A 20,855-nucleotide genomic window follows, 5' to 3' on the forward strand; every position below is an offset into this window, starting at 1 on the left:
CATGGATCTGCATAGGTAACTTTTGCCATAGACCATTACAATATTCAAAGCGATACTTAAAAAAAAATCGGTTGTAAAATTAGGCTGTAGTATCCATTTCGAACTTCAAATACCAAATTTGAAACAATTCCGGTGAATAATGTCGCTAAAATTATCAAAATACCGAATATCGGGAGGTACCGTCATGGCCCATTTTCAATGCCTTACTGTAGGCTTTCTCAAATTTATTACACTGATGCAACCACAGTCTCCTTGTAAATTAATTTTAATAGAATATATGTTGAGATTTTTGTAAATGTGCAGTTATATTCACATGTTGTGGAATATTCTCACAGCTTGCTTGAGTTATATGTATATGGCCTTGTTACAAATCCTCTCAAAATAATTTCACATTAAAAGAACTAATTTGACCATAGGGACAGATTACTCTTAATAAAATGGCAATGGAACAGAATGCCAGTTGGTCATCCACATCACAACCGTAAACTTGTCTATGTACTTTCATTTTATCTGGTAGATATGTAAACAATGGCTAAACATAAAACTGTCTGCAATTGACAAAACATTATTGGCTAAACACCACACACACACACACACAGAGCCAATGACAGACATATCGCAAACAATTTGTAAGAGATATAAAAATGGTCGGCAATTGATCAGCACTAAACCGAAACTTGGGCAATAACGAAACGAGAGAAAATTCTCATTTTGGTCAAATGTTTTGCAATTTCATTTAACCTCATTGATGGATGGCTGGCTCTGCCCATCCCTGTTTAATTCAATATTTCTATCTATCGAAGCAGGAATAATTGCCAACATTTTGACTTTAAGTAGAGAAATACGTGTGAATGTTGCCAAAACTGTGCAATGTCATAGAAATTCTAGTAGCTTCGATTACATTGCTATGGAGGAGTCATAACAATTTTTTTTGGCCAACAATTGCTGCCACAAACTACCAAAAGTTGCCAAAAGAAAAAAAAACAAACAAACTCAAATGTTCGATACTAACAATAATTTTTTATTGACAATCGTTTAGCCAAACAGCCAGCCCACTTTTTTATTATGTCGTTGGTCTCTGTGTTTTTATAACATCTGTCACTCTGTCTGTTCGCCTGTCTGTATTTAATTGAATAGACAAATTACATACGGGAATGGGTATTCAATATTTGGCATTTTTATGCTGGTAGTGCAATTCCATGGAAATTCTATAGGATAAATAGCATAACGTATCATGGTGTTTTTCAAAGGGGTTAAATGCTATTGTTCGGTATTTATGACAAAGCATACATATTTATAGTAATTGAGGACAATTTCAATAAATTCAAGTAAGTTGAATATTTATACATGTACGACATTGTCTAAATTTTAATATTACAATAATAAAACCTGAAACGGATTCCTTTGAATTTTACGCTAAGAATCAAATAGAAATAGAGTAAAAAGTAGAAGACACGTGTATCGGTGAATTGTAAGTTTACATCGCAAATTAACCTAAATGCAGGAGGCGAGTTCACCACTTGATTTTTTTTTTAAATTTTCGGTTTCCTTGGAATGCTAGCTTTTTAGGTATAATGTGTCTTCGGCAATATTACTGAATTCAACGACAATTTCAACCCTCAAGCTGGCCACCAAAGGGCCTTTCAGGTACTTTTTAAACCATCCTCCATAGTATGAAGGGTATAAAAATATAGTAATAATAATAATAATAATAATAATAATAATAATAATAATAATAATAATAATAATAATAATAATAATAATAATAATAATAATAATAATAATAATAATAATAATAATACTAATAATAATAATAATAATTAAGTTTGTCATTCCGTTTGTAATACCTCGAAGTATACATTTTAGACCCCACAAAGTATATATATCCTTGATCAGCATAAAATTCTATGTCGATTTAGCGATGTCCGTCCGTAGTAGGTTGATAAAATTATACTCAAATGTATATTATGTCTGCAGGACTTTTGGTATTGAAAATGGGCCATGTAGGTCCTATATTGGACATATTTCTGAATCGTTTTTCACTAAATTTGACGGAGACATTTTAACATTCAACTTCAGACTGCTGTCTTGTCTAAGCCACTCGTCCGACAGCTGTTAAAATTATTCCAGTGACAGCACATTATATTGTCTACAAACGTTCAAAAGCATTTTGGTGAGAATTTTTTAGAAAAAAAAGTTAATCGTGACGGAATTCAAGCGTGATAGTGTGATTTCTTTATATTTGGCTGGAAACAACGAGTGGCTATCGTTAGGGCACTCCAGCATTTAAATCTGAATAAATCTTTTGTGTCTCGTACCATTACTCGTTGCCGTGATAGTGGTAGCGTAGTCCGATGTCAAGGAAGTGGACGGAAGAAAACAGCAACATCAGCAGAAATGGTTGGAAGAGTAAAGAAGCGACTTGATCGAAACCCGCGTCGCAGTGGGCGAAACTTGGCTCGTGAACTGAATATTCCATTGAAATTCCAAAAGGAGCAAGAACTTACACTGCAATAGAAATAAAATAGACTCAAAAGAGCCAAAGAGTTGCTTCGCTTGGCGGAATGTGGTGAACTGCCGAATTTGGTTTTCTCCGATGAGAAAACATTCGCTTTCCAGCAGTTTGTAAACAAACAAAATTATCGTGTTTACTTGCCAAAGAGATCAGCTGAAAATGTACACCTTCGGTTGGCCACCAGAACTCTGGCCATGGTTATGGTGTGGGCCGCCATAACAGCCGATGGTCGCACTCCGCTTGTATTAATCGACCGTGGCATCAGTATAAATGTCGTATGATATCGCGAAAATATTCAAAATACCACAGAGCGACATTCAGGCAGCATTGGCCGTTTGAAGGTCATAATTCGTGCCAAAGGTGACCAATTCGAACAAATCCAAACCTATATATTCTAAATTTTGATGCTATTTCCTTTTTTTTTTTTTTTTTTTTTTTTTTTTTTGCTTTCATTGGGCTGATATTAGCTATTATTTTAACAATAAACCTGAAAGCGGATTAAGGATATAAGTTAACACAGTCTCCCACCAATAAGTTATCGTCAAGTAAAACACGCGTTGACGGCATGATGTTGGTGCTAAGTCATTGTTGCAGCCATCATACGATGAAATTCTTGCAACCAGATACTTCAACATCCAACTCCTGGAAGAAGCCAACTGCTAGCAGTCAACGAACGCACAAGCGCATAGTCAGCATTTTGGATATTTAGAATTAAGTTGAAATTATTTCTAGCTTTCAGTTCGATTTGGATAACAATAAAGAGCACAACGCCCAACGGCTTGTGGAAATAAAAATTCATTCAATATTAACTCATTTATTATTGCGGATAAAGATATATAATGGAGCTATCTCCTAATCTGAACCGATTTCGATAAAATTTGACAGAGGTATTTTCAAGCAGTATCTGACGTCCGGTATCAAATATCATTCTTGTGGAGTGCATATTATGCATGTGAGGGACTAAAAATCCCAAATCGGATGAAACATATATATGGAAGCTATAGCTAAATCTATACCGATTTTCTTCTGATTGTATGTACTTGCTTCTAGATTGAATTCCCTCAGATGTGCCAAAATGCAGGTCATTTGCACTGATATTGGCCATTTGGCGCACAATTAACCCGAAATCGGTTGAATATGTATGGGCGCTATATCGTAACCATAAAGTTCGAATTCCTAAAAATTTCGTATTCTTCAGTATGAATTTCCAAAAATTTAGCCTTATCACACGCCTACGCACCAAAGCTGACCCTCGTACAAAATTTCAAGATTCTAGCTTCAAAGATTCAAATTCGTTCCAAATGGTGGAGGGTATTCAAAGTTCGGCCCAGCCGAACTTACAGCTTTTTTTTATACCCTACACCACAAGGTGGTCAGGGTATTATGTCTTTGTGCATTTGTTTGTAACAGGAAAAAGGAAACGAGATAGACCCATAGTTCCTTTTGATGATCTTCATAGAATCACATTCAGAGTCGATTTATGCATGTCCGTCCGCCCGTCTGTCCGTCCGTCCGTCTGTCCATGTATTTTTGTAAACAAAGTACAGTTCGCATTTATTGCCCTATCCAGATGAAATTTTGCATAAATCATTTGTTTGGTCCAAGGACGATCCCTATTGAAATTGGAGATAATCGGTCAAAATTTAAATATAGCTCTCATATATATCTTCGTCCGATTTGCCTTTTATTGTGCACCAAACGTGTAATATCAGTCCGAATATTATGGAATTTTGCACTTACGATCAGATTGAACCTGAAAATAAGTACGCCAAATTTGATAGAAATCGGTTCAGATATAGCTATAGCTCCCATATATATTGTTCATCCGATTTGTTATTTTTGTCCTCCGCAGCCGTAATATACAGTCTGTAATAACAATATTTTGGGAAATATATCAAATACAGCTCAGAAATACATTTGCTAAATTTTATCGAGATCGGTTCAGATTTGGATATAGCTCCCATATATAACTTCGTCCGATTTACTTTTTATTGTGCACCAAACCTCTGATATTTGTCCAAATGGGATGGAATTTGGCACATACGACCGAATTGAGTCTAGAAGCTAGTATGCCAAATTTGGTGAAGATCGGTTCAGATATAGCTATAGCTCCCATATATATTGTTCATCCGATTTGTCATATTTTTTACCCACAGCCGTAATATGCACTCCGTAACAACGATATTCAGGGAAATATATCAAATACAGCTCAGAAATATCTTTGTCAAATTTTATCGAGATCCGTTCCGATTTGGATATAGCTCCCATATTTATTTTTATCCGATTTCAAATTAATTGTGCATCAAATGGGCAATACAAGTCCGAATTTAAAAGATACAAATGCTTCGACATATTTAGTCCTTTGAACTTTAAATTATAATTATAATTATGGCGTGTATGATTGAATTCTCCCATAAAAACGTTTAATTGTAAAGCGAAGCTCTACTAAATTAGCAAAGTGGTGTAGGGTATCATAAAGTCGGACCCGCCCGACTTTAAGACTTTCTTTACGCGTAATGCACGCGTAATGTATAGACTTTTTAAATTTTATATTCAACTGCATATTATGTTCACCCCTGCGTGTGATGATTATATTTCCAGCGACAATACTCATACGCATGGCAGTGCCGCATTGGAAGACCAATAAATAAAAATGTACCATAATAAAAACATGCCAGATAACATTTATCCTCTCCATGGCAATTAAAATTTAAATAAATTTCATATTTTTGATGATGTTATGAATAATATTTGTCAAATCGATATAATTTGAATGCGAAACCACGTCAAGTCAGAGGAAATAACAAATAAATTTGTATTTATATGAAATCAAAAATCGAAATAAAAATAAAACACATAACAAATGAAAATATTATGAATATAATATTTCACAAAACAATTTGAGAGTGTGTGTGTGTGGTTATTTTCCATATAAAATTTGTTATGATATGTTAAGTCTCGGCAAAGAGACATACACACATATTTTGTATCACATATTTTCAAATAATTTGAATAACAAATCCCTCTCTCTCCCTTTTTTCCTATTCTTCTTGGTTTCTTTGCAGCTACAACATATTATTTATGATACTCACATATTTTCTACCCGTCATATCAATGACCGCAACCTATTCGCGTGTGGGATTGGAGCTGTGGGGTTCCAAGGCCATTGGTGAATATACACCGCGTCAGGTGGAGAATGTAAAAAGTAAACGTCGTGTAAGTCAATGCTTGATGATACGATGGCGATGATGTTATCAAAAATATGTCATGAATTTCAAAAAAAAAAAAAAAAATTACAACAACAACAATTTAATGGTAAATGTGGATGAATATGCCATTGGCATATCCACTTCTAAAATTGTTGTGCTCCTTGTAACAATCTAAGCTATGTGTGGCATTTTCATCATCTGCTTTCCTTTCCATTTTTGTCGTCTCTTCTCTTTCAGGTGGTTAAAATGATGATGGTTGTGGTTTTAATATTTGTCGTCTGTTGGCTGCCATTTCATGCATATTTCATTGTGACTTCCTGCTATCCGGCCATCACTGAGACACCCTTCATACAGGAGGTGTACCTGTTCATATATTGGCTGGCAATGAGTAATTCCATGTACAATCCGATTATATACTGTTGGATGAATTCGCGGTGAGTAACAGCAAAAAAAGAAATCAATAACCATCATTTGCATCGTCAACATCATCATCATCATCATTTTTATATTCATCATCGTAACCACCATCGGCAGCTGTAGCAGCACTTTTGGCAAAAATATCGCTTCCCAGAAAATGTTCTAACAGGATGTGTAAACATTTTTCTCTTAAAAGCATTGTTTTAGGTTTTGCTTTCTTTTGTTTGTTGTTTTACATTTTTTCTTCTTTGTTCATACATAGGTGCTTTTAAATACTGGCATTTATTAGCATAAATGGAAGCCAAACCCATAACCTCGTTCTACCTCTCCTCTCCCCCATCTCCCCATCTCTTTTTACCCCCTCTATGAGCATATGGCATGGCAGAGATTGTTTAGATTGAGTTATTGTATTTTCTTGTGGCTTCCATCAACGTCTTCCTTTTGAGCGCAAAAATCCGAAGCAATTTCAATGTGGGTGCGTGTGTGTGTTTGTGTTTCCTTAAAATGTGGCTTGTTCGTTCGCTTCAAAGCCGGAACTGTGTGAAATTTGCCATAAATAACATTAAACACATTTTCCCATCTATGTTGTGGAAAATTCAAATGAAAATAGTGGTTTTAGTTGGGATTTAGGTTAAAAACTATTATTACATAATGTGGTCTTAAGGCTAGGGAAATGAGTTAAATAGTTAGCATGAATATTCGTGGAATCCTTGGAATTTATTTTAAAAATTCTAAATTTATTTCCATATATTCAAATGGTAGATACATGGTACAACAGAAAGGTAAGGTAGAGCTACCAGGTGATAACAATTTTTATACCCTACACCACAAGGTGGTCAGGGTATTATGTCTTTGTGCATTTGTTTGTAACAGGCAAAAGGAAACGAGATAGACCCATAGTTGCTTTTGATGGTCTGCATAGAATCACATTCTGAGCCGATTTATGCATGTCCGTCCGTCCGTCTGTCCGTCTGTCCATGTATTTTTGTAAACAAAGTACAGTTCGCATTTATTGCCCTATCCAGATGAAATTTTGCACAAATCATTTGTTTGGCCCAAGGACGAACCCTATTGAAATTGGAGATAATCGGTCAAAATTTAGATATAGCTCCCATATATATCTTCGTCTGATTTTCCTTTTATTGTGCACCAAACGTGTAATATCAGTCCGAATAATATGGAATTTTGCACTTACGATCAGATTGGACCTGAAAATATGTATGCCAAATTTGATCGAAATCCGTTCAGATATAGCTATAGCTCCCATATATATTGTTCATCCGATTTGTTATTTTTGTCCTCCACAGACGTAATATGCACCCTGCAACAACAATATTTGGGGAAATATATCAAATACAGCTCAGAAATACATTTGCTAAATTTTATCGAGATCGGTTCAGATTTGGATATAGCTCCCATATATAACTTCGTCCGATTTACCTTTTATTGTGCACCAAACGTCTAATATTTGCCCAAATTCCATGAGATTTGGCACTTACGACGGAATTGAGTCTAAAAGCTAGTATGCCAAATTTGGTGAAGAGCGGTTCAGATGTAGCTATAGCTCCCATATATACTGTTCATCCGATTTGCATATTTGTTACCCACAGCCGTAATATGCACTCCGTAACACGATATTCAGGGAAATATATCAAATACAGCTCAGAAATATCTTTGCCAAAATTTTATCGAGATCGGTTCCCATATTTGTTTTTATCCGATTTCAAATTAATTGTGCACCTAATGGGCAATACAAGTCCGAATTTAAAAGATACAAATGCTTCGGCATATTTAGTCCTTTGAACTTTAAATTATAATTATAATCATAGCGTGTATGATTGAATTCTCCCATAAAAACTTTTAATTGTTATGCGGAGTTCTACTAAATTAGCAAAGTAGTGTAGGGCATCATAAAGTCGGCCCGCCCGACTTTAAGACTTTCTTCACTGTTTTTAAGTGTGTCCGATATCTTCCAAATTTGTTAAAAAATATTTTGAAAATCAATAATTGGAGGAAACGCAGCGCACAAATTAAAAGTAATAACCATTTTTGGCTTTTCAGGTCACAGATGGCTTCTCCGGTCACAGATGTTAAAAATACGTATCGGATATACAGGGTGAGATAGAGTCTGCAACAAAGTCAAACTCCATACTTTTTACATTTTTTTTTAAATTTGATTGAATAAAAGCAAAAACTGTCGGAAAAAGCATCAACTTTTAGAATTAGTTTAGATTTGTTGGAATTGGTCACCTTTGGCGCTAATTATGGCCTTCACGGCTAACGAAACCGTCACACACTGCCCGAATGTTGCTCTGCGGTATTTTGGCCCACTCCCGGCGAAGCGCTTGCTTCCCAAAATACTCCAGACACAAAAGTTCAACGGATTGGTATCCGGAGATTTTGGTGGCCATTGTGCGCTGGAAATGAAGCGAGGAACCTCATTTTGTAACCATTCTTGGGTGGCGCGTGTTGTTTGCATCAAAATGTTTCCAGAATATTTTCGCAATAATATTCGGCATTTATTCTGATACCACGGAGGAGAGCGACCATCGGCTGTTATGGCGGCCCACACCATCACCATGGCCGGCGTTTTAGTTCTGGTGGCCAACTGAAGTTGCCCATTTTCAGCTGTTTGTTTACAAACTGCTGGACAACGAATGTTTTCTCATCGGAGGAAACCAAATTCGGCAGTTCACGGCCTAGCGGTGTAAGTTCCTGCACTTTTTTGAATTTCAATGACTTTACCCCGAGCTCATTTTACAATATTTGTCGAATGGAATATTGTGATATGTTCAGCTCACGAGACATTTTTGGGCCACGTCGTTTCGATCAAGTGGCTTCTTTACTTTTCGAACCACTTCTGGTGATATTGCTGTTTTCTTCCGTCTATTTCCTTGACGTCAGGCTACCAGCTACTAGTATCATCACGACCATCACCATGGTCGGCGATTAAGTTCTGGTGGCCAGCCGAAGGTGCACATTTTTAGCTGACCTTTTTAGCAAGCATTTTGTAAACAAAGAAAATGATCGTGTTCATTTTCTTTGTTTACAAAATGCTGGACAACGAATGTTTTCTCATCGAAGAAAACCAAATTCGGTAGATCACCACTTTCGGCCAAGCAAAGCAACTCTTTAGCTCTTTTGAGTCTCTTTTCTTTCTGTTGAGGTCTAGTTATTGCACTTTTCGGAATTTCAATGGCTTTACCCCGAGCCCATTTGGCATTACTCGGAGCTCATTTTTCAGCTCACGAGCCATTTTTCGGCCACTGCGACGCGGGTTTCGATCAAGTCGCTTCTTTACTTTTCGAACAATTTCTGCTGATGTTGCTGTTTTCTTCCATCCACTTCTTTGACGTCGGGCTAGGCCACCAGTATCACGGTAACGAGCGATGGCACGAGACACAAAGGATTTATTCGCATTTAAATGCTGGAGTACTCTAACGATAGTCACTTGTGGTTTTCCAGCCAAATATAAAGAAATCACATTATCACGCTTGTATTCCATCACGAATAACCTTATTTCTAGAATATTCTCACCAAAATGCTTTTGTACGCTGGTAAACAATATAATGAGTTGTCACGGGAATAATTTTAACAGCGGTCGGGTGAGTGGCTTAGAAATGACAGCAGTCTGAATTTTGTTGCAGTTTTTTGCAAGAACTTACACCGCAACAGAAAGAAAATAGACTCAAAGGAGCCAAAAAGTTGCTTCGCTTGGCCGAAAGTGGTGAACTGCCGAATTTGGTTTTCAACGATGAGAAAACATTCGTTGTGCAGGAGTTTGGAAACAAACAAAATTATCGTGTTTACATCTGAAAATGTGCACCTTCGGTTGGTCACCAGAACTCAAGCGCCGGCCATGGTGATGGTGTGGACCGCCATAAAAACCGATGGTCGCTCTCCGCTCGAATTAATAGACCTTGGCATCAGAATAAATGCCGAATATTATCGCGAAAATATTCTGGAGGGTATATTAAAGCCTTGGGAACGCAAAAATTTTGGCCGACCTTGGACATTCCAACAGGACTCAGCACCATCGCACTTAGTGCGCGACACCCAAAAATGGTTACAAAATGAGGTTCCTCGCTCCATTTCCAACGCACAATGACCACCAAAATCTCCGGATACCAATCCGTTGGACTATTGTGTCTGGAGTATTTTAGAAAGCAAGGTTTGCACTAAAAAATACCAAAGTGTCGATCACCTCAAGCAAGCGCTTTGCCGAGAATGGGCCAAAATACCGCAGAGCAACATTCGGGCAGCGTGCGACGGTTTCCTTGGCTGTTTGAAGGCCACAATTCGTGCCAAAGGTGACCAATTCGAACAAATCTAAACTTATTCTAAAATTAGATGATATTTCCGACATTTTTTGCTTTCATTCAATAAAATTTAAAAAAATGTAAAAATGATGGCGTTTGACTTTGTAGCGGTTTTTTATCTCACCCTGTATATTCTTCAGAAACGATAATTTTCGGCACTTTTGTGAAATTTGAAGCTTGGGCCTAAAGAAATCGTCTCTGATAGAGAAAATATTTCGCCCAAAAGAACTAGGGTCTAAAACTGTTATTGATTTAACTATGTTGAATTATTGGTTATATTGCCCATATGTCTTTCGCCATAAGGTTGATGGTATAAAAAGGGCTAAACAATTACATCATTTTTCAAGTATCATAGATCCACTTATTCTTTACTCTCGTTTCTACCAATTTCCATTGAAATCCACTTCTTTGCGGATGATACGAATGTACATCCTTTGATACAAGGTAATAAAACGAACTTTAATGAGGGACCCATTGGGGTATTCCTTTATTTAAATTCTTTAACATTTTGAACTGTCCCGAAAAATAATACACATAACAATACTGCAAAATATGTAAATATTATAGACAGATATATTAAGGTATTTTCAATTTGAAATGGGTCTGATTTCAAGAGCATTAAAATGTTAATAAAGGTAAAAGGTCACATCTGAAACAGTTGTCAGAATAATGTATCTCTGTGTGTGTGTGTGCTCGAGTGAGTGTGTATGTAATTTTGTGAAGTCAACTGAAAATGAAAAATGTTACTTTATAAATTTGAAGTACATTTAAATTGAAACCAAGTGGGCGATTTTTCCCTTTGTGAACCTATTATGGAATATTCATAAATGTTATGCTCATTGATTCAATGACTTTGAATGCCAAATAAGGGATGGGGATCTAATAAGAATAATTTAAAGAAACGAATATAATTTCCAGACACTGAGACCATAAAAATGTCAAAAGACAATCTAATGTATAAGGCCTCATTATTAAAATTCGAATTCATTTGAGGTTTCTTTAAATGAAAATAATTCTTTGGAAATATTTCACAAATAATTTCGTATTAAAAGAAAGACTACAATTCCAATACTCGTTTTTCTAAAGAAAAATTTAAAATATTGACCAGCTTCCTTTGATTACTTTCACCTAAACAAACGCACACACTTATAAATACTCCGAACAACATTGTCTACCTTTTGGTCTTGACATTTGAATGGCTCTTCTTTAAAAAAAAAGCAAAAGCTCATAGAAACATCCGTCCAATACATCAAACTGCTATTCATTGAAGGCGGAAAAAAATGGTAACGTTTTTTTTAAAGTGAAAGCTCTTGGCCAAGAGTCCTTGGTCGTTGCAAACATGGTCCTTACACAGATAAGTGGATAGAAGATGATGGTGGTGCTGCATTGAAGAGAGAATAGAAAAAAACGACTAAAATGAAACGATATCGACAAATAACAACTAGAGTTTAATAAAGGATGTCGGAACGTAACACAGCAGACCTCGACGTGGAATTCTAGGAAGCATTTCTGCTGCCAAAGAGGATGAATTATTAATTGTTCAATCAATTATTTAACAATGAATGAATTTATGACGGGGTTGGTAGGGTATGGAAGTCATGGTTGTAGATGGGGGTCTACGTTACCGTAAGTCTAGACAAATAATTAAATTATGGATTGAATTCAATTAGAAAGTCTTTAGGTATTTAATTTGAAGGTCCACAGGCCTTCTATGAGAAGACCCATAGGTCTTTTATACGAAGAAGCTCTTCTATGCGAAGGCCCATAGCTCTCCTATGAGAAGACCCATAACTCTTCTATGAGAAGACCCATAGCACCTCTATGAGAAGACCCATAGGTCTTTTATGAGAAGCCCCATAGCTCTTCTATGAGAAGACCCATAGCACTTCTATGAGAAGACCCATAGCTCTTCTATGAGAAGACCCATAGCTCTCCTACGAGAAGACCTATTGCTCTTTTATAAAAAGACCAATTGCCCTTCTATGAGAAGACCCATAGCTATTCTATGAGAAGACGCATAGCTTTTCTATAAGAAGACGCATAGGTTTTCTATGAGAAGACCTATTGCTCTTCTATGAGAAGACCTATTGCTCTTCTATGAGAAGACCTACAGAGTGAGATGAAAAAACTGCAACCAATTTCAGACTGCTGCCATTTATAAGCCACTCGTCTGACAGCTGTTAAAATTATTCCAGTGACAGCTCATTATATTGTTTTCAACCGCACAAAGGCATTTTGGTGAGAATTTTTCAGAAAAAATTGTTAATCGTGGTAGAATTCAAGCGTGATAGTGTGATTTCTTTATATTTGGCTGGAAAACCACAAGTGGCCATCGATAGAGCACTCCAGCATTTAAATGTGAATAAATCTTTTGTGTCTCGTACCATCGCTCGTTACTGGTAGCGTAGCCCGACGCCAAGAAGTAGATGGAAGAAAACAGCAACATCAGCAGAAATGGCTCGAAAAGTAAAGAACCGACTTGATCAAACCCGCTTCGAAGTGGCCGTAAAATAGCACGTGAGCTGAACATATTGCAATATTCCATTCGGCAAATATTGAAAAAGGAGCTCGGGGTAAAGCCATTGAAATTCCAAAAAGTGCAAGAACTTACACCGCAACAGAAAGAAAATAGACTCAAAAGAGCTAAAGAGTTTCTTCGATTGGCCGAAAGTGGTGAACTGCCGATGAGAAAACATTCGTTGTCCAGTAGTTTGTCAACAAACAAAATGATGATGTTTACTTGCCAAAGAGGTCAGGTGAAAATGTGCACCTTCGGTTGGCCACCAGAACTCAAGCGCCGGCCATGGTGACGGTGTGGGCCGCCTTAAAACAGATGGTCGCTCACCGCTCGTATTAATCGACTGTGGCATCAGAATTAATGCCGAATAGTATCGGGAATATATTCTGGAGGGTGTATTAAAGCCTTGGGCACGCAAACATTTAGGCCGCAGACCTTGGGCATTCCAACAGGATTCAGCATCATCGCACTCAGCACGCGCCAACCAAGTATGGTTACAAAATGAGATTCCTCGCTTCATTTTCAGCGCATAATGGCCACCAAAATCACCGGATACCAATCCCTTGGACTATTGTGTCTGCAGTATTTTGGAAAGCAAGGTTGGCACTAAAAAATACCAAAATGTCGATCACCTCAAGCAAGCACTTCGCCGGGAATGGGCCAAAATACCGCAGAGCAACGTTCGGGAAGTGTGTGACGGTTTCATTGGCCGTTTGAAGGCCATAATTCACGGCAAAGGTGACCAATTCGAAAAAATCTAAATTTATTCTAAATTATGATGCTATTTCCGGCATTTTTTGCTTTCATTCAATAAAATGTCAAAATTATGGCGTTTGACTTTGTTGCAGTTTTTTTTGTCTTACTCTGTATTCGTCTTCTTTAAGAAGACCTATTCGTCTTCTTTGAGAAGAACTAGTGGTCTTGAATGCGAACGCCGATTCGCTTTCTATGAGAAGACCTATTCGTCTTCTGTAAGAAGAGCGATTCAACTTCTATGAGTAGACCCCTTGGTCCGCTATGAGAGGATTTTTATGCAAATATTTATTGTCCCTCTATGAGAAATACCAAAATTGTATTTTTTTCTCCCTCCAAGTTCCCCCAAAATCTTAAAATCCTTTAACAGCTTTTCTCCCCTAAAAATTGTAGCATTCATTATTATTTTTATGATCGCAAAACATGTACGAAAACACTCGCACTTGTTTGCCCCACCAACACAAAACATACGTTATAAGAGAAATCCCGTTTTTGTTTTTAATTGAAATATAAAACCTTGGTAAAAAATTTTCCTTTTGAATCCTAAGATGAACACGAGTGCATCTTAAGGATTTGCCACAAAGCTGAAATTATTTCTAAAATATTTCGCAGCCGACCAATCCTTAGGCAGATTTGGCATTTTCTCATTTAATAGATCTCTATTCGGCGTCTCTCTCTCTCTCTCTCTTCCCCACCGTCATAAAAATAATAATAAAATCGATTTCACACACATACACACTCATACAAACTAAATCCTTAAAATTCCACACGTTGCATTGTTGAGTGGTGTTGTTTGTTGAATTGTTTCTACACAGCACACTCAAACACACATGCACACACATCCACCTCTTCCACGGCCACAAGGCATCAATATCTCTGGCTGGAGACTTCTTCGTTTTCTTTATTGTTGCAAATAAAATGAAATGCCAAAGAGAAATTAATTTCAGCAATTCATTGTTTGGCATCCTACGCATTTTCCTTTCTTCGTTCGTTCGTTCGTATTGTTATTGTTTTTATTATTATTTTCAGTTTTTTTTTTGCTGCGCCCATCATCCTTTACTTTCATTTCTTGTTCTCATTGTATTTTTGTTGTTTTGTTTTGCTTGTTTGCAATTGCACGTAACATGGTTGTCTTATATTCCGGTCTGTTCAACTTCCTTTCCTTTCGTTAATGTTATTGTTGCTGTTGTCGTTTGTTGTTGACGTGGAATCCCTTCCATTCCCCTCTCCCTACTCATCCACCTCCTTGTCTGAGCTCTTGCGGTTTTTATGTTGCCCAACATTCTTGAACATCCGCCAAAGTTGCATTTCCGGCATTAAACAACAGTTTATCCTGGAATAGTTGCGGAGGATGGGTGGTTGAATTGGATGGTTGTAGTTCGTAGAACCGGGGATGGAGTACATGGGGGGAGAATACGCTTTCCATTACCATTGCATTTAATCCGTTTTTATTCCAATGACTTAATTTATATCCTTTACTGCCTCTGCTGCTCTTGCTGCTGCTTCGGGTGCCGTTACTGCACCAGCTGCAACGTGTGCCACCACCATCATCATCATCATTGACATTGCATACCTCTGATGTTGATTTATTATTGACAACATTTGTCTGAGTGTGTGTGTGTGTGTGTATGTGTTATTTTATTACCTTTCTCTTTTCTCGTTTTTTTTTTTTTACAGGTTTCGCTTTGGCTTCAAAATGTTTTTCCGCTGGTGTCCATTCGTTCATGTTGGCGCTGAAAGTCTAAATCGTCGTGATAACCTGACATCACGTTATTCATGCTCCGGTTCACCCGATCACAATCGCATCAAACGTAATGGTAAATGTTCCAAATTTGGTATTTTTGTACAACACAACACATGCATGCACGTTCGAAAGACATTGGACTGGGTCGAATGTATTTTAAATAATTTTAAAATATTATTTAAATTTAAATTGAGATAGAGGATTAATTTGGAAATTTCAGTCAGTCAGTTTTGGAAAGTAGGATTAATATAAGGAAGTGGTTTGGAAATAGGTGGGCGTTTGGGTGGGAGTGCTGGGAGTTTTAAATTTAGATTAAGGGTATTTGATGCTGTGTACAATAGACGGATCAAAAGGGGTTTTTAGAAAATCGGTTATGTGAATGGATAGTGCTAATTGGGAATGGGAACTAAATTTGGGAGTAGGAATTAAATTTCGGAAGTATGCCTGATTTTCGGAAAGGTGTGCTTAAGTGCACCAAATTGTATAACATATAGTGCATTATGGTTTTGGGTCAATGGATAAAGGTATCATTTGGAAATTTGTGTGTGCGTGTATAGATTTTATATAATGTGATGGATTTGGTACGAAATGTTCTAAATGGTACTAAATATGATACGTAATATAGGAAAAAAGCTAGAATTCGAAATATTGATACATGGATCACTGTGAGTGTAGTGTAGCATTTAAATAAGAAGGTGGATTTGTAGCATAAAGTGTAGGAATAGAGCTGGAATTATGAATTTTGGTAACAGCATGCACGGAATGTATCTTTTAGATAAGGAGGTAGATTTTGAAATTTGTACTATATAATGCTATAGTTTGTACCATTTTCCTACGACTGTAGAAAAAGAAATAGAATTCAGAATGTTGGTATAGGAATCTCTGTGAGCACTTTGCGTTTATATATGAAGGTTGATTTTTCAGGGTGTACGAAAAGTACTTAATGGTAACTAAATAGGATAGTCAAATTTGATATCAGGATGGATCGCTGTTAGTGTTAAATAAGTGTACTCTAATACTAAAATTCTCATATAAAAGGGATCGAAATCGGAAGAAATCAGTGTAGTCCAATCTTGGTCATTGGCTTCAGAATAAAGCCAGAAGAGATGAGAAAATGTATTTGGCCACTGTTTGTCATATCTTCCTCAAAATTTTACAAATTTTGAATAATAATAACTCCACTAAAAAGGAAAATAGTTACAGATTTTCCCAAATATTGAGATATGTCGTCCAATCTTTACCACCGTACCTTTAAAAGGATATATCTAATCAATTGTTCAAATGTTAATGTTAAATTCTTAGAAATAATATTTCCTAGAAAATATCATCCTAGAAAAATATTATTAATTATGATTTCTTACAAAACCTTCCTGAACAAAAATTATGGAGTAAAAACAAAACATGGACCTGTCATGATGTGCGGACATTTTTATAAATAATTCAAAAACGACCTAAAAATATACTCCAAAAATGTTGGTTCCAGGAGTTCTCAAGTCTCGCTTATAAAAACAATAGTTGATTTGATAAAGGTTATCGATGACTTCCTGGAAAAAAGTAGTGGTTTTCTCTAAGGATTTTCCGGTAAAAATGATGGATTCTTGAGGAATAATTTTAAAACTCCCTGGCAAAGAAAAACTTAGTCTGATATAAAAAAAAACTTCTTGTTTTATGGACTTTCTGCAATTTTTTAAAAAATCCACAGCATTTTTGGGGTCCGTGTTAATTTAACCAACCTAGCCACATTTTTATACCCTCCAGCTTGGAAAGGAGGGTATATTAACGTAATCATTCCGTTTGTAACACGGAATATATATATATATATATATATATATATATATTATATATATATATATATATATATATATATATATATATATATATATATATATATATATATATATATATATATATATATATATATATATATATATATGTATATATATATATATATATATACATTTTGGTATAGTCCCCATATAACGGTACCTCCCGATATTCGGTATTTTGATGATTTTTGCCACATTTTTTTACGCATTTGTCTAAAAATTTATATTTGTAGGTCATAATGGGTTCTACCTCGTGTGACGAAACATTGTGTGTGTATAGGTCCACGTTTTCCCGATATTCGATTTTTTATGATTGCCACATTTTTTCACGGATTTGTTTAAAAATTGGCATTTGTTGGTCATAATGGGTTCTAGCTCCATTGGCGAAACATTGTATGTATAGGTCCACGTTTTTGTATAGCACCCATATAACGGTACCTCCCGATATTCGGTATTTTGATGAATTTTCCCACGAATTTGTCTGAAAGTATGCTATATGTGGGTCATAATGGGTTCTAATATTTCCTTTACCCTAAGGTTGACCGGCCGAACATAATGTTTTTTTTTTTACTTGTTAAATACTAATGGTTCACAAGAAGAACATATAGAGTTTTCACCAGTAAAGAAAGTCTTAAAGTCGGGCGGGACCGACTTTATGATACCCTACACCACTTTGCTAATTTAGTAGAGCTCCACATAACAATTAAAAGTTCATACACGCTATGATTATAATTTAAAGTTCAAAGGACTGAAAATGCCGAAACATTTGTATCTTTTAAATTCGGACTTGTATTACCCATTTGGTGCACAATTAACTTAAAATCGAATAAAAATATATATGGGAGCTATATCCAAATCGGAACCGATCTCGATAAAATTTGACAAAGATATTTCAGAGCCGCATTTTATATATGTATCCCTGAAAATCGTCGTTACGGAGTGCATATTACAGCTGTGGGTAACAAATATAACAAATCGGATGAAGAGTATATATGGGAGCTATAGCTATGTCTGAACCGATCTTCACCAAATTTGACATACTAGCTTCTAGACTCAACCGTAAGTGCCAAATTCCATCCCATTTGGACAAATATTAGAGGTTTAGTGGCCCGAAGCTGTGGGCCAATATTGTCCATTTTGTATCTGACCTAAGTCTGATAAAAATATTACAAAAATTTTAGATTCGGATTACATCGACTACCAGAATATTATTTCCAATTTTATGCGAATAATTGTTAATCAAAATGTGAATGAAACGGCCGATAAATGATATTTCACAGGAGATCTTGTGTTAGTAGAAACATTGGAATTTATAAGGTTTAGAAAGATTCAGTTACGTATTTCGCATTTTTTTAAAATTTTGGTTATTCAAAATTCTAACAACTTAGAGCAAATCTTATTTTATATTTTATAAGAGTTACTTGATAGAGTGGGTCGATATTGCACATTTTCGCACTTGACCTGGCACTGATAAAAATTGGATTTTGCATAGTTTTCACAAAATTGATAATTTTTAACTTGTTTTCTGTGAAGATTTTTAACTTTTGGGGGGAGGAACCAGAAAATGTAGGCCGAACTGGATTTAATCTTGATACCAAGTTTGGACAAAATCAAAAACTCCACATCGCACGCACCAGGCAAACAGACTGACAGACGCACAGATTGACAATCCTTAATATGTATTGAAAGAACAATTTTAAGATTTTAGTCACGTTTCTTATTCTATTCGACCCATTCTAATGTCAGTTCAGTTTATTTGTTCAAATCTATTTATTACCATTTGACATATTAAAAAAATTGATGAATATGAATTAATTGAAGCCATCCGATGACAAATGTTAAAGGTGTAAGCTTTGACCTGTTTTTGTGGTACAGTGAACACAGAATATTGTACCTTCAATATTTCTTTGACAATTAAAATTGACACCTTGTTACAGTTTTTCCATTTACCTAGTGTTTTTCTTTCCAATAACTTTGAACTTTTTCCTCCAATTTTTTAGATACTCAGCGCTCGTTTCTCTACACCTGCCCTGGCTCACCAAAAAGTCGTCGCATTTCCCACTGTGGTAAGTTCGATTTTTTTTTTTCAAATCACTCGTTATCATGGAAACTCAGCAACATAAAAAACACCAAAAATAATTTGAATGGAAATAGAAAAAATCCAATGTAGAGCAAAGGTTCATAAATATTTGCATAATAGGAAAACGAAGGGGTTAGTTAATGGTCAACAAAGATAAACGTGTCAATCAGTGATTTTGGAAAACATTTTTTATAATTGGCAACAATTCGCGGAAATATTTTTTTTAGTTTTATGGGAATAAAGTGTAAGCTTCAAATTTCTGAATGAACTTTAGAAACATAGGGAATAGTGAAAGAATAAGTAAAACATATTGAAATGCAATATACATAAAGGAGATATCAGGAATTTTAAATTGGATTCAAAGGCATTCTGCCATATGAACCTTTGCCAAAATCTGGTGCAAAGTTATTAGTCCGGCTCTATTTGGAGTCCATCAACTTCTGATCTTGGGGTTTATATATTTGTGGGTGGAAGTGATATTTTATCTTTATTCTGCGAATCTACCTTAAAAATACAGGGTGACATGAAAAAACTGCAACCAACTTAGGATTGCTGTCATTTCTAGGCCACTCGTCCGACAGCTGTTAAAATTCATACAGTCTTTACAAGCGCACAAAAGCATTTTGGTGAGAATTTTCCAGAAAAAAAGTATTTGTGATGGAATTCAAGTGTGATATTTGGCTGGAAAACCACAAGTGGCTATCGTTACAGCATTCCAGCATTTAAATGTGAATAAATCTTTTGTGTCTCTTACCATCGCTCGTGATACTGGTAACGTAGCGCGACGTCAAGGAAGTGGGCGGAAGAAAACAGCAGCATCAGCAGAAATGATTCGAAAAGTAAAGAAGCGACTTGATCGAAACCCGGGTCACAGTGGCCGAAAAATGGCTCGTGAACTGAACATATTGCAATATTCCATTCGGCAAATATTGAAAAATTAACTCGGGGTAAAGCCATTGAAATTCCAAAAAACGCAACAACTTACAACGCAACAGAAAGAAAATAGACTCAAAAGAGCTAAAGAGTTGCTTCGCTTGGCTGAAAGTGGTGAACTACCGAATTTGGGTTTCTCCGATGAGAAAACATTCATTGTTCAGCCGTTTTTAAACAGACAAAATGATCGTGTTTACTTGCCAAGGAGGACAGCTGAAAATGTGCACTTTCGGTTGGCCACCAGAATTCAAGCGCCGGCCATGGTGATGGTGTGGGCCGCCATAACAGACGATGGTCGCTCTCCGCTCGTATTAATCGACCGTTGCATCAGAATAAATGTCGAATATAATCGCAAAAATATTCTGGAGGGTGTTTTAAAGCCTTGGGCACGCAAACATTTTGGCCGCAAACCTTGGACATTCCAACAGGACTCAGCACCATCGAACTCAGCATGCGCCGCCCAAGAATGGTTACAAAATGAGGTTCTTCGCTTCATTTCCAGCGCACAATGGTCACCAAAATCTCCGGATACTAATCCATT

The 20,855-nt window shown here is 36.2% G+C and overlaps 1 protein-coding gene across 1 annotated transcript in view; it reads left to right on the forward strand.

Moving 5' to 3' along the window:
- Positions 1 to 20,855, forward strand: part of LOC101894927 (tachykinin-like peptides receptor 99D) — a 191,810-nt gene that overhangs the window by 169,141 nt on the left and 1,814 nt on the right. Inside the window, exons 7-10 of the mRNA XM_059129644.1 lie at positions 5,581 to 5,731; positions 5,962 to 6,158; positions 15,409 to 15,548; positions 19,302 to 19,367. Coding sequence (XP_058985627.1) covers positions 5,581 to 5,731; positions 5,962 to 6,158; positions 15,409 to 15,548; positions 19,302 to 19,367 — 554 coding nt within the window. The remainder of the gene's footprint in view (positions 1 to 5,580; positions 5,732 to 5,961; positions 6,159 to 15,408; positions 15,549 to 19,301; positions 19,368 to 20,855) is intronic.

Source organism: Musca domestica, unplaced genomic scaffold (assembly GCF_030504385.1).
Source record: "Musca domestica strain aabys unplaced genomic scaffold, Musca_domestica.polishedcontigs.V.1.1 63, whole genome shotgun sequence".
Taxonomy (NCBI): domain Eukaryota; kingdom Metazoa; phylum Arthropoda; class Insecta; order Diptera; family Muscidae; genus Musca; species Musca domestica.